General features: G+C 41.3%; 1 protein-coding gene across 7 annotated transcripts in view; it reads left to right on the top strand.

The window, feature by feature from the left end:
• The first annotated feature begins 1,426 nt into the window (after positions 1 to 1,426).
• The window catches only part of DENND1A (DENN domain containing 1A), a 499,384-nt gene continuing 486,042 nt past the window's right edge, over positions 1,427 to 14,768 (top strand). For 6 of the 7 annotated variants that reach the window (XM_069476764.1, XM_069476762.1, XM_069476766.1 and 3 more), the window contains exon 1: positions 1,427 to 1,663. In XM_069476764.1, coding sequence (XP_069332865.1) covers positions 1,628 to 1,663 — 36 coding nt within the window. In that variant the 5' untranslated portion in view covers positions 1,427 to 1,627. The remainder of the gene's footprint in view (positions 1,664 to 14,768) is intronic. The other variant, XM_069476768.1, reaches the window with a different exon arrangement.

Below are 14,768 nucleotides of genomic sequence, written 5' to 3'. Positions count from 1 at the left end.
ATTTTTCATTTTTTTTGTTTTAATTCAAAAAAGTTTACCCTTTGCCTTCAATAACCTCAGGGCAGAGGCAGAACAGAGAAATTACCTTTATTCAGAGTCTTTTCTACTACTTACCTTTTTGCTTTTTTTGCTCCCTGTCTAGTTGGGGGCCTGGATGTTCAGGACCTAGGACCAGTTACTGTAGTGACTATGGGGTGGGTTTTGGGAGGAGAGACACTCCATGAATTTGTAAGAGATAAAATGGCAGAAGGGTCAAACGGCATTTCAGAACAGAAAATTGCAAAAAACAAAAACAAACAAACAAAAAAAACCACACACACAAAACAAAGAAAGAAAAGAAAAAAAGAAGGGAAAGTAAGTAAGAAAAGAAAGTCCTAATACCAAAAATGATCCATGGCTAGGTCACACGTATCTGGAATATTATTCAGGCTTCACCAGTTGCTAGTTATGTGACCTTTGGGAATGTGCCTCAGTTTCCTTTTTTTAAAACGGTGGATAAACTCACAGGAGTACTGTGAGGATTGGCACTAACCATGTATGAGCAACACTGTGTCAGATTCAGAAAGGGCCCTCACTCACCCACTCATTAAAGGGTAGCTAATGGTAGCTGTCATTATGGCTTCCTTTGTGATCCCTCCAGGCCTAGAGGGTATGAAATTGGGGTGTTCATGAAAGTGAGCCCCAAGGGGGAGTAGGGGTAGATAGCAGGATGGTGATCTTAGCTCTCAAATACTTTCCTTTGTGTTGAGTTAATCTCTATCAGGAACTTTGTGGTAACATGGGGTTTCGGTATCGGAGTTCCCAAAATGGCTGACAAAGGGAGGCAGAGGTCCTCAAGGTGGGGCAGAGCTGAGCCACCATATAAGTCCTCTGAAGCCCCCAGGTGGCTTTCGTGTGGGCATGTGGGGTCTCCTTAAAGGTCCAAGGGGAGAAGAAAGGGCCTTCATCAAGGATCATCTGGGGACGTGGGTGGGGTGATGAAGAGGATCCATAAATAACTTACTGGAAGGGAAGGATTTTTCAAACGTGTTTTCGTCGAGGCCTGAGTGGGAGACAAACTATCTCTATACGAGAGCTACCGGATAGGAGGACTCCACAAGGGAGGAATGGGTGAAGGTTTCTCCGGGAGGGCTTGAGGGTCTTCGTGATAGGGTTAAGGTCTCTTCAGGGGGCTGGTAGGTGGAGGTTTCTCAGGAAGAACAGTGGGTGGAGGTCTGTAAGGGCTTGCACCAGGAAGCCGAAGTCCTCGGAGAACTTGCTCAGGGTCACCAGCGAGGAAAGCGCGGTTCCTGGACCACGGCGGCCCCGCCTCCCGCCAGCGGACTACATTTCCCAGCAGCGCCCGCGAGCGGCGGCGGCGGCGGCAGCGCGCGCGGGCGGGTGGGGGCGGCAGTGTGAGAGGCGGAGGGGGCGGCGCGCGCCGGGGACGCGCGCCGGCGACCATGGCGTTTGCCGGGCTCGAGCGAGTACTTTAACCCCTGGAGGCGGCGGCGGCGGCGAGGGAGCGAGCCTCGAACGGGCGGGCCCCAGCCTGAGGGAAGGGAGGAAGGGGCGGGGAGAGCGCCAGAGGGAGGCCGGCGGCGGCGGGCGGGCGGGCAGCGCAGCGCCAAGCGGGGCCCGCGGGCCCATGAGGAGGCCCGGGGACCATGGGCTCCAGGATCAAGTGAGTGCGGCCGGGCCGGGCGGAGCCGGGCCGGGCGCGGGGCGGCGAGGCCGGGCAAGGGCTGCAGGCCGCGGGCCGCGCGGGGGACTTGTTGCCGGGACCAGAGGGGCGCCCCGCGTGCCGGCGTCACGCGGGGAGGGGGACGGTTGCCATGGCGATCCAGGGAGGCGCGGGGGTGGGGTGCCCGCGGGGTGCAGGGGCTCCGGTGGTCAGGTGTCCCCTTCTCACCTGAGGGTGGGAACAGCTGAGATTACAAGGTGGCCCACCTCTCCGGGTTTACAGAGAGCCCCTGAAAATGGTCATGAAACTGCTGGGAGGGGGAGTGGGAAATCTCTGGAAGCAACTCCCCAGACGGGTGTGTTTGGTGCGCCCCTGAGAGTTGGCAGGTCCTGAGAGGTTGCAGTCTGGCTGCTTGAGGCCTGCAGCCCCCACAGAAGTCGCGTGAGGTTCTCAGAGGGAGGGGCCACTCATGGATTTAAGGTCTCGATGGCCTGGGGAGGAAGGCCGTTCTCCTATTTCTCCCTTTTATCTGTGAAAGTCTCCACACAGTAAGGGCTAAAGGCTATGAAGGAAGATGCCTCTGTTGTAACTGAGCACCTGATGTTGATAATGGTTAGAAAGGCTTTGTAATCCAATCTGGCAGATTCCCTCACTCATTGATTCACCTGGAGTCCCTGGTGAGGAGTTAGTTTTCCGGGCAAATTGTTGATACATCTAACTTCAGAACCCAGGAAACATTGTTGCCTTCCTTCTAGACAGAGAAGTTGACTTTTCGAAGTGCAACTTTTATGCAGTCCAATTTGGGTGTGTTGCTTTGAGCTCTATCTCCCCACTCAGCTGGGTCCTCTTCTGGCTTCTCCCTTCCTCAGCCCCAGAACAGGAGATGCTTTATCTCTAATTACTAACAAATGTTCACTTTTTCCTCTATGACTAATAGAATTGTTTAAGGGCATTAAGAAACAAAGTTGACAACATTGGCTGTTCCGTAAGACAATTTTCATAGAACGTTTTAAACCCCCTTACAGGAAAGTCTGTGGAATGTGTTTATTTCAGCATTTTGAGAATTGTGGTAGGGAAGTTTGAAAGGGGAAGGGCCTTAAGGGTGAAATCTAATAATTATTTAAACATTGCATCTCATGTCCAGATAATGCCCATGCAGTGTGACCCTTGCCCAGCCTTGCAGTCCCCTGAGTGGTTAGGCTTCCCATTTACCAAACGTATCTGATACGTGCTACAGCAGACTTGAGACATCTGTTAAACGAAACAGAAAAAGTTTGCTTATGATGATGAAAATGGAAGAGTTGGATGAGCACTCTGTTAATTCTTTATTTTTGTGGTAATCAGGAAAAAAAAAAGTTAGAAGCATGTTCCAAACAAGAGCTTGAGAGGCTTGGGAGGTAAAAAGATGTAGTTTGTGAAGCATTGAGATTAAAGAGGCACTCCAAGTTTAGCTCCTCCTTCCAAATAAGAGTTGTAAACTTGGATTTCAATAGCACTTAGAAACACTTTCCGAAAGCCACCTTAGATTCGCAGAGTATGCATGAGGACACTTACCCTTCTTGTTGCAGAAAAGTTCAGAAACTTGCCTGACACGAGGCAGTGTCAGAACCAGCAATAAAATCCAATAAGTAGAAGTTCTGATGAGTAGCCATCCAGTCTCTTTTGCTCTCTAAGGTAGCAGGTTGACAAATACATTTCTCAAGTGTTTTGTGGAACCCATCACTTTAATTCTGAGCACTTGGGCAAGGGAATTTACTAAGGCATGAAATTGTATTAAGTGTGAAATTAGTATGAAGAATAGCCTTATTGATCTTGAAACTAGACTGCTCTGTGATAAAAACTTAGGCTTGGGAAATATGTTAGCTTGTGAAACGGAAAGAAAATATGAAAAGAGAAGTTAAGAAAAGTAGTTGTGATTTATAGTTACTGTTGATCATGCAACTTCTGCCTGCAGCTAGGAAGGGTGATGGACAGGTTGAGAGGAAACCATCCTCTTAGGTGCTGCCCTAGTTGTTGGAGAAAACAGAGCTTTGGTTACTACTGGCCATTCCATCCTGGCAGGGCAGAACAGAACAGAACACTCAAGGTGTTCACCTGGCCGAGGTGAAATCTAAGTGTGCAGGCTCCATTGTGTAGGACAGTCTTGGGGGTGGGGGCTCCCTGTGTTTTTTCTTGCTTATCTCTGATGTGGCTGAGTCAGAAGGACAGTGTGGAATCTGATTTAGGTTCAAATTCCAGCTCTTTTTCATGCTAACTATGAAACTTTGCACAGACTATACCTCTTTCAACCTTAGTTTCCCTGAGGGCAAAATGATGAGGACTGTGTCCAGGTTGGTCCTTAGGAGCAATAAACACAGCATAAACATGAGTGCCAGGCACACATTTAAACTCTGTAATTAGGTTTTTTTTTTTCACCTTCGCTATCAAAAGACTATGAACATCTGTATTTTATACTAGAAATATGAGAGAAAGCTATGTTTCAGGTAATAGAGAAAGTTTTAATGATCAAGGAATTAGATTGATAACATGCAGAGCAGAACTTAACATTGTCTCATTATTAAAAAATAAAAGTTGATTAAAAACAATATGTGTAATTACGAAACTGGTGTCTTTTGTGTGATCAGTGGTAAAGCATGTGTGTTGCTAGGCACAGGTGTTGAGATTTAGTTCTTGATCAGACCTCCCTTTCAAGCTAAGCCTGGTTGAGCACAATATGTCAGGCACCATGGTAATGGTTGATGTGAACCATTTCATCAAAACCTCACAGCTGTCCAGTGGTGTAGATGCTATTTATTAGCCACTGTTTTTCAGATGAGAGAATGGGAGTTGATAGGCCTAAGATGTTTGCCTTGATGCCACTTCCCCATTGCTACACCCCCCCAGGCTAGGCCAGGTGCCCCTCGTCCATGTGTCTGTGGCCCCTTATGATTAGCACGGTCTTAATACTAAATCTAGTTCCATGTCTGTCTCCCATACTAATTTGGACATAAACTTTTTGAGAGCAAAGACTCTCATTTGTCTTTGAGTTCCCTGTGTCAACCTCAGTGCTTGGCACATGGTTGTTTAAGAAATTTATTAGAATCTGAATTAAGATCCTAAGACTGAGTTGACTACACATAGACTTAAAAGAACAACGTGCTATTTGAACCCTTGAGGAGAAAGAGTTTTTATATTTTATAAGTTTTTTTTTTTTTTTTTTTTTTTTGAGACAGAGTCTCACTTTGTTGCCCGGGCTAGAGTGAGTGCCGTGGCGTCAGTCTAGCTCACAGCAACCTCAAACTCCTGGGCTTAAGCGATCCTACTGCCTCAGCCTCCCGAGTAGCTGGGACTACAGGCATGCGCCACCATGCCCGGCTAATTTTTTTGTATATATATATTTTAGTTGTCCATATAATTTCTTTCTATTTTTGGTAGAGACGGGGTCTCACTCTTGCTCAGGCTGGTCTCGAACTCCTGACCTCGAGCGATCCACCCGCCTCGGCCTCCCAGAGTGCTAGGATTACAGGCGTGAGCCACCGCGCCCGGCCTATATTTTATAAGTTTTTAAGCCAAATTGAACTGGTCTAGGAAGACCTTTTCTTTTACTAAAGAGTATTTAGTTCATGTTCATTTTAGTAAAGGAACATTGTCTTGCCTCAAACCAAACATCTATCTAATTGACAAAGGAAAAGAGAAGGTCTTAGTATGCAGGTAGCACCCTGGAAACCTAAACCTTAAACCTGAGCAGACATTTATCTAGAGGGATAAAAGGAGCAGTGGTAACTGACAATCTTCGACAGGTACGTTTAAATCTTATTTAGTGTTTGAGTGATCCCAGTGGACTGGAATGTGGTTAATATGAAACAATTTAACTGATAATGCAGACACACAGCAGGAAACTGTGTGGCAGTTTAATATTGCTTGTGGTGACATCCTAGAAATTGCTTCCAGGCACCAAATGCAGGAAGTGGGTTGTAAGTAATCGAAGGAAGTATTCTAAGTGAGTTTGAAGAAACGTGACATTTATGGACTCAGAGAAAAGCATACTCTTAAGATTTGGAGGCAGAGGGACAGGACAGGGCAACTGATTTGGCTTTGTGATGGTGTTTATTCTGCGTTAGCCTGTATACCTGTCTTCTGTCCCTGTCAGACTGTGACCTCTTTGAGGTTGGTGACCAAGAAATTTATCCATTTATTCATTAATCACCTAATATATAACTAAGAAGAATGTCAAGCACATATTAGACACTTAATAAATGTTAGCCATTATTACTATTATCATCATAATTAGTAGTAGCAGTGTGCCTGGCAGTGTGCTAAGTACTAGGGACACAAAGATGAAAAGAGTTTTCTTTGCTTTAATGCTTTCTAAAATAGTAGAAATAAATATAAAACAAAAACAACCCCCACCTGCTTCTCTCCCCACCAAAAAGCCCAGGTATAATACAATAAGATAATTGCTATGATGGAGATGCAGCCAGTGATGAATGGATGAGTAAATGAGGGAGAGACTGTCTTGGGGCAGGGGTGTCAAGAAAGGAGGGCTTCACCAAGGAGATGTTTTAGCTGAGAGATGCGTAAGGGTGTGGAAGGGGTAGGGGTGGTGATGGTGGCAGTGGTAGTATCAACAGAGGATCCAGGGTGTGTGAGAACATGGCATATTAGGGAGATAAGAAATTGCTGTATTAGGTACTTAAATGCCAGAATGTTAGACATTGGGAATTATAAATGTGAACAATTTGGATCCATTCCTATTCTCAGGGTGCTTACAGCCTGGTGGACCTGCCAGATAAAAAGGCAGGTAAATTAGTTTAAAGCTATGTGGATGTGCTATAAAGGAAGCAAACCAGATGCTGAGAAAATAATGGGAACAGCTGTTCTATTTTAGAGGGAGTGGCCAGGGAAGGCCTCACTGTGGGGATGATATTTGAGCTGAGACTTAAAGAATGAGGAGGTATTAGTCATGTAGAGAGACTAGGCAAGACTTTTTATTCCAGGCAAAGGGTGGAGCATACACAAAGTCCTCAAGACAAGAAAACCCTAGACATATTTCAGGAACTGACAAAAAGCTGGTGATTTTGAGTAGTGACTGATGGCAGAGAGGCTTGAGGAGAGGTCAGAGACTGAGCTTGAGCAGGGCCTTGTAGGTCATGGTAATCTGAAAACTGCTTTATTAAGATATGATTCACGTACTATAAAATTTACTCTCTTAATGCATACAATTAATTTTTTTTAGTATATTCCAAAAGTATGATTGATAATCACTATCTAATTCCAGAATGTTTTCATCACCCCAGAAAGAAATCCCATACCTGTTAGTAATTGGTAGTAATCATTCACCATTTTCCCAAACCCTTCATCCCTACGCTATCACTAATCTATTTTTAGTTGCTGTAGATTTGTCTATTCGGGCATTTCATATAAATGGAATCATATATAATAACCCTTTGTGTCTGGCTTCTTTCACTTAGCATAAGGATTTCAAGATTTATCCATGTTGAGGGCATGTATGAGTGTTTCATTACTTTTTATTGCTGAATATTCTATTGTATGGATATACCACATATTACTCATCTATGTATCAGTTAGGTAGTTGAGTTGTTTCCACTTTTTTGCTATTATGAATAATGTTGCTATGAACATTTTGTATGGATATAATGTTTTCATTTCTCCTAGGTATACACCTAGGAGTGGAATTGCTGGGTCATATTTTAACTCTTTTTAACATTTTGAGGAACTGTTAAAATTGTTTTCCAAAGCACCTGTACCACTTTACACAAAGTGGTTTTGATTTGGCCCAAATGATTTGTATAGAAAAGAAAAGATCAGCATAGGCAGACGTAGGTTTCTCAGAAGAGGTTGGGACTTGAACAGAAAGAAAGGGGAGATTTGGAGAAGGGAGGAGGAATTCCTAAAGGAAGAATAGTGGAAGTTATAAGGCTTGAAAGTGAGGGTTAAACCCATCTTATTGTTTCCAGGTATAGAGAAGCAGCCTTGGCTTCTTAAGATAACTTTCCAGTCTTTTTTTGTACTGTTCTTTAATGGATCCCATTGCTAAAATGCATAACAGACTTGCTTCTTGAGGCCTGTTGTGGAGCACAACTGACATATGTCTCTGCTTTGTGACGAGACTAGGAGTTGAAATGTGACTTCCTCTCCCGGCCTTCTCCCTCTAATCCCTCATCTCCTCTTCCTTCTCCCTGCCACAATGCTTCCCTCCCAGTCCCCATAGGAGACTGTAGAAAAACTTGGGGTGTTGGAATGAAAGTCTCCTTGGAGTCCAAACTGTCCCTTATTAGTGCCCAGAGTCAACCACTTGGAGCTGGAACCAAATGTATTGGTGCTATTCCATCATTCTGCTCTTAGCCATTGCAGTCAACTTGGAGGGGGTTGTCTGACAGACAGAAAGGTTGAAATAGGGAAGGTATAAAGCCTGGAGTATTGTTCTAGGAAAATGTTTGCATTCAACTATTAAATCTGTGTAAGTTCCTTGCTGGAGTTCTGGTTGCAGTTGGAAAGGTTCAGCCTTTTTCCTGGCCCTAGGGGGTACTAATCTCTGGGTTTGCAACATCCTTTTTGCTTAAAAGAGCTTTGTTAGGACATGGAAAGATAAACAAGAAAGAAAAATAAAAGGAAAAAAACAAAGTCAATCTCCTCTACTTTTGTTGGAATCCATATTCAATTCTTTCCAGGTATTTAGAACTTGAAAAGGAGCCAAATAAAGTAACAAAAGTTATGTTCAAAATGTATATATTCCTGTAGAAAAGATAGGTGACATTCTAAAAGTTCATTTTTGTAAGTTGGTTATGGCATTTAGAATGCACTTTTTTTCTAGAGATACTGTTATGTGCAAATCAGCAACTGTCAAGGGCAAGGACATTCTAGGCAGAGGGAACTGTGTGTGCAAAAGTCATAGGGAGATAAAAGGTATAGCTGAAATATAGGATACAAGGATAAAGATTACAGGAGAGGAAGTTGAAAACGTAGGCTTGTATCATTGGGACATGATGCCATGGAAGGGTTGAGTTGGGGATGTAATATGATCAGATTGGGGTTTTTAGGTATATTACCCTGGCAGCAGTAGTTTAGAGCAGTGATATTCCTGGCTTGTGTAAAGTGATCCTTTGGAATATGGGAAGAATATATTAGAACTCTTATCAACCTTCAAAATTTGTTTTTGTGTTTTCTAATGGATAAGTATAGCAAGGTATTAATTTATAAATAAATATACACATATTAGATGTATGCTCAACTTTTTCCTGATAGGAAGAACACATGGAAAAAAAATGTGAGGCCCCTGAATTATGGAACTGTGTAATAATTTATACTGCAGAACATCAAGGCCTGAAGTAAGGATTTTGCAGTGGAAAGAAAAAATAGGGATTTGAGAAAGATTCTAGGTAGAATTGACAAGACTTGGTGACAAATTACATGCAAGAGGAAAGAGAAGAATCAAAGATGACTTACCAAGGTTACCAAAGTTATGTTATAAATGGGGTGTTTGTAAGGTGAGGACTAGTTATATAATGCGTTAGCTTTTCTGAGGAGAATTGAAAAGTTATAATTGGGGGAAGGCATTGTAGTTTGCATTGAGAAAGGAAGGAATCTTTAAGGTCCCCATAGTGAATGTGTGTGCTTTGTTTGATAAGTTGAGACTTAAAGTGGGCTGAACCAAGTTGCTGAAGGGAAATCTGTCCATGGTAGATTTAGAGAGAGGGAGGGAAAAACACCTTTTGAACTCACTTTAGCCACAGGAAAGGCTTCAGGGATGTTGCATTGACCTAGCCTGGGCTGTATGAATAAATGGAAAGAAGGAAACCAATCTAGAGAAGATGCTGTTTGACTCCAAGGAAACAGTTCTTAATTCTAGTGTGTGAAAGGGACTAGGGGGATGTGGGTGTTCAAGTTTTATGTCCCCAGAACTGCACACAGTCCCCCTCTGAGTTCTAAATTTCTGAGCCTCAGTTTTTTTTTTAATTTATAAAAGGAAGCTAATAAATTCACCTATATGGTGGTTGTGAGGATTAAAAGAGATCTTGTGTCTAACCCTCAACAGAGATATGACTGTTTAATAAATGGGAGCTATCATTAATATTGCTTGGAGAGGACGAAACACACAGTTTGAACAATGTGGAATTAAAAAAGTAAAAAAAAAGCAAGTGTGTTCCTTTTTATAGTGGTGTAGTTTAATTATTGTTATTTTTTTTTTTTTTGTGAGACAGAGTCTCACTCTGTTGCCCAGGCTAGAGTGAGTGCCGTGGCGTCAGCCTAGCTCACAGCAACCTCACACTCCTGGGCTCAAGCAATCCTCCTGTCTCAGCCTCCCGAGTAGCTGGGACTACAGGCATGCACCACCATGCCCGGCTAATTTTTTCTATATATATTTTTAGCTGTCCATATAATTTCTTTCTATTTTTAGTAGAGATGGGGTCTCGCTCTTGCTCAGGCTGGTCTCGAACTCCTGAGCTCAAACGATCCGCCCACCTCGGCCTCCCAGAGTGCTAGGATTACAGGTGTGAGCCACCGTGCCCGGCCAATTATTGTTATTTTTAAAACAAAGTATTTGCTTCCTTTTGGTGAGAATGTTAATATGATGTGTAGTATATTTCACTGAATTTATCTGAAGGATTGAGATCCTGTTATATACAAAGCACTATTCCTCTTGCTAGTTGGGGAGAAAGGAAGCCTGTCTATAGTCTGCTAGGAGAGAAAAGATGAGCATGCAGCTGATTAGAATTATAACATTTAAGTACATTTTGTGCCCCCATCTCATAAATCCTGTTGGAAATTGTGTAGTTTTATAAAGGATTTACACAAATAATTTATATTTATCTCTGTTTAGCTGGCACTGCTGCTCAGTCTTTTTAACATAATTTTTAATTTTTTTAATTTTGGAAAATTTTAAACATTTATAAAAGTTAGAATAGTATAATGAGCCCCCAAATTCCCATCAACCAGTTTCAACACTTATTCACTTATGACTTACCTGGTTTCATTTATAGTTAACTGACTGTAACTCCCTCCCTCCTTCTCCAGTCCTGGGTTATTTTGGAGCAAATCCCAGATGTCATATCATTCTTAAATACTTCCATATGTGTTTCTAAAAAATAGATATCTTTCTTAAAAAACATAGCAACATCATAACATCTACAAAATTAACAAAAATTCCTTGATATTGTCTAATATGCAGTTAGTGTCCAAAGTTTTTTAGTTATATCAATTTTTTTTTAAACAGTGAATTTGTTTGAATCAACTAAGGTCATACATTTCAATTTCTTGGTATGTATTTCATATGTCTTTTTTCCCTTCTGTGTAATTTGTTTTTTGAATAAGTGAGTTATTTGTCCTATGTAATTTCTGTTGCAGCCTATGGTTTGTTTGATGTGTTCTTCTGTCCCCTTTATTTCCTATACATTGGTAGTCAGATTAAGTGACTTGATCAGATTCAAGTTCATTTTCTTGGCCAAAATAGTTAAAAAGTGGTGATGGGTACTTCCATCAGGAGGCAGGTTATGTCTGGTTATCTCTTTTTGATCCATTAATTTACTAGGGGTTGTCAAATGGTAATATTTTGTTTCTATCACTTCTTGTTCATATTAGCTGGAATACTGTAGAAAGAAAAACTTCCCCATATCAATCATTTGGTTACCCTGAGGTACAGTTCATATAGGAAAGGGAGGATTAATGCTTGAATCCCTTTATTAGTTTTTCAAACAATTTCCTAGCATTTTCCAAAGGTGACTGACTGATTTGGGGGGGTGGGGGTGGGAATGTCACTTTAAATGCATATATTTAAGCCTATTTGCTGTATTTCAATCTACTGTAGTTATTATCCTCATTGATGTTTAATTTGTCCTATCTTTGTCCAGTGGGAACTTCTTCGAGTGAACTCTAAAGTTGTTTTCTTTTTTTTTGAGATGGGGTCTTGCCATGTTGCCCAGGCTGGTTTCCAACTATTGGCCTCAAGCCATCCTCTGACTTCAGCCTCCAGAATTGCTGGGATTACAGGCATGCACCACCGCACCCAGTTGCTCTGAAGTCCTTCTGATAGGATCCCAACAGTTTCTAATAGAATAGCTCCCTTGCCTTTTGGTATGACAAGAGGTTCCAGGCTCATTGTCTGTGTTTCCTGCTCTAGACCTATATTTTACTGTTTCTCTGAGGAGTCCTGGTTCCTTTTGGTGGGAAATAGTATTAGAGATCACAGCCTGGGTTTTAGGACTTTTGGTCCTGGGGAGGAAGGTTTGCTACTAGATCAGTCATAATTTCTAGGCTTCTCCAGGGATCAGAATTAAGAAATTGCATGTGTATATGTGTGTGTATTTTTAAAGGAAAATTGCATTGTATGTTCATATTGTTATTTCCATTTCCAGACTATAACAATTTTATTTAACCTCATCATCCTTACATCCGATATCCCACATCAATACCAAAAGTCTTGGTTTCCAACAGCACCAGGATAATTACTCTTTTTCTTTATCCCACAGAATACCCAGACAACTCAACAGCAGTACCAACATTACCACCAACAATAGGATCACTGAAAACAGTTATGTTTTTGGTTTTTAAAATTTGGCAATTCTTTTTGTCCTTAGGATATATCTCACTAGGAATGTGTAGTCAAATTACTGTTTTAAAACCAGGAGAAATAGTTTTCTCTGTGGCTATGTCACCAACGCAATACATAGGTTTAAAATTTTTTTTCTTTCACTCTTTTGGGATTGCCTTTTAAAAATAATTTTGTTTTATAATTACAAAAAATGATTGCCTTTTAAATTTAATTTGGTTTTATAATTACATATTTATATTGTGTCAAAGCCAAATCTACAAAACAAATGTATTCATAAAAGTCTAGCTTCTGTCCTTTCCTGTTACTTTGTTACTTCCCTGTCCATAAGTAACTAGTTGTTTTTAGGTTTTTATTTGTTCTTCCATTAAAAAAAAAAAAAGCACATATAATACATAGGTATATTCACACCCCCTATTGCCAGGCCCTCAGATAAGTGGTAGCATTCTGTGTGTACTTTTCTCCCTTTGGCTTTTCTCATTTTATAATATATACTGTAAAGAGATCATGCCCGGCAACATATAGCAATCATCCTCATTTCTCTGTAGGACAGCAGTAGTACTTCATTGGATGGATAGACTGGTTTGTATAACCAGTCTCATACTGATGGGTATTTAGGTTGCTTCTAGTCTTTTGTTATTATGATTGGTGCAGTGATCAATAGTGTTGTGTGTGTGCTTTTTTGTATTTTTACCATTATACCATTGAGATAGATTCCTAAAAGTGGGATTGCTGGGTCAAAGGGTAAGTTTATATGTAAAGTTGCTAGATAATTGTCAAATTCCTCTCCATGGGGATTGTGCCAATTCATATTCCCACACGAGTGCTTGTTGCCTTTCAGCTTCAACAGTGTGCTTGTCAAACTTTAAAAATTATTTTTATCTAAGTTACAAATGCACATGGTAACAGATCAAATAGTTCATAAGAGCTTGTGATGAGCAGCAGTCCTCTACCCTGCTCTTCTATAGCCCCACTCTTCAGAGACAAATTCTATTAACTGATCCTATTTTTAGTTCTTCTTCATAACCCTCCGTTAATTAACTTTAGACACTTATCTGTTGACTTCCTGAAATGAAAGATGAGTAGTGTTATAGTACTTCTCTCTTTTCTTCATCCAATGTTTTATATATTTATATTACTTTAATTCTTATAATATTCTTTATTCCATTAACTTTCAACACTGTCTCTTGACTCCACGCTTTGTAAGGGGAAGGGCTTTTCCCTAGCTCGCTCTTCTGCCATCTCTAAACTATATTTTTAGATTTATATGGTCATTTCAATTTTGATGTATGATCAGAACCAAGGCTTCATTGATTTATCCTTAGGTTAATGGAATGTTATTGTGAATATTTAAATATAAGCATTTAACTCCACTAGACCAGGTAGGGAGTTAGAAAAACATTTTCTTCCCATTTGAAGGAGAATGGGTCATATGAACGTTTTTCTTACAATCCATCCAGAATTTGAAATTATTCTAAACTTCTTTTGTATCACATCTAAATTAAAAAAAAAGTTTTACATTTATTTGTACAAAGTAGCAAAGGTGGACACCAGCCTTGTACCTCTATACAGCCCAGGGGATCATACACGTATTTCATTCTTGTCTTGGCTGATAGAAACTTCTACTTTGCAGCCTTTGTGGGGGCCCACATACCTTTGGGGCCTGGTCACATCTGAATTTTTAAAAAATAGTATTCTTTCTCTTTCCTGAGTTTCTAGATCTCTTTTTTCTCTTGTATTATTTCCTTTTATCATATCCGTAATTTTTTCCAAACTTGAACTCATATTTGTGATACTGTTGAGGCTTCTACCCCCCCCACCCCCCTGCTGGTTCCCTCCCATTTTCCTCTTCCAGTCTGTATAAAATCAGCTGTATTGCTCCAATCTTGAAATGTCCCTTCATCACTTTCCAGGATTTATTTCATTATTTCCTAGTTAACACTTTGTTTTAGTTTGTTTGCTGGATACATATTCAAGTTCTTATAGAAGACAGCCACAACAGCAGACATACAGAAAGGTTGCGTGAAAAGTAAACTTTGAGTTCTTACATGTCTGAAAAATGTCTTCTCACACTTGATCAGTAGTTTGTATGGGCATAGAGTTCTACGTTGACAAAATTTCCAGGCAAACTTTGAAGATATTTTTCTACTGTCTTCTAGTTGGCTTCCTCTGACATTGCTCTAGAAGTAGGGGAGGGTGCTCTGCCATATTTTTGCCAGGTTGGGGTATATATCCAGGATCCCTGCTCTGCTTCCATTGACATCAAGGTGAGGGATTCTTTGTTACTACAAAGTAGAGGTGGGAGTTCTGGCTCCCCAGTAGGCCTCTACTGATGCCTTCCTGGCTGGGTGGGGCAGTGCCTTATTCCTGCTCCCACATGGCCTCAGCTGACACCCTGGGCTGGAGGGGAGTGGTCTTGTCACTACAGGGAGGCCTCGTTGATACCATCCCTGTGGAGATGCGAAGGGTAGAAGTCCAGGCTCTTCAGAGTCTCTACTGAAGCCACATTGAGGTGGGGTCTTCATTACTGCCTGGTGGGGGATGAGGAATGTCCCAGCT

The sequence above is a fragment of the Eulemur rufifrons genome, chromosome 7, assembly GCF_041146395.1.
Source record: "Eulemur rufifrons isolate Redbay chromosome 7, OSU_ERuf_1, whole genome shotgun sequence".
NCBI lineage: Eukaryota > Metazoa > Chordata > Mammalia > Primates > Lemuridae > Eulemur > Eulemur rufifrons.
The sequence above is the reverse complement of the archived record's forward strand: the minus strand, read 5'-3'. Positions and strand labels throughout refer to the sequence as shown.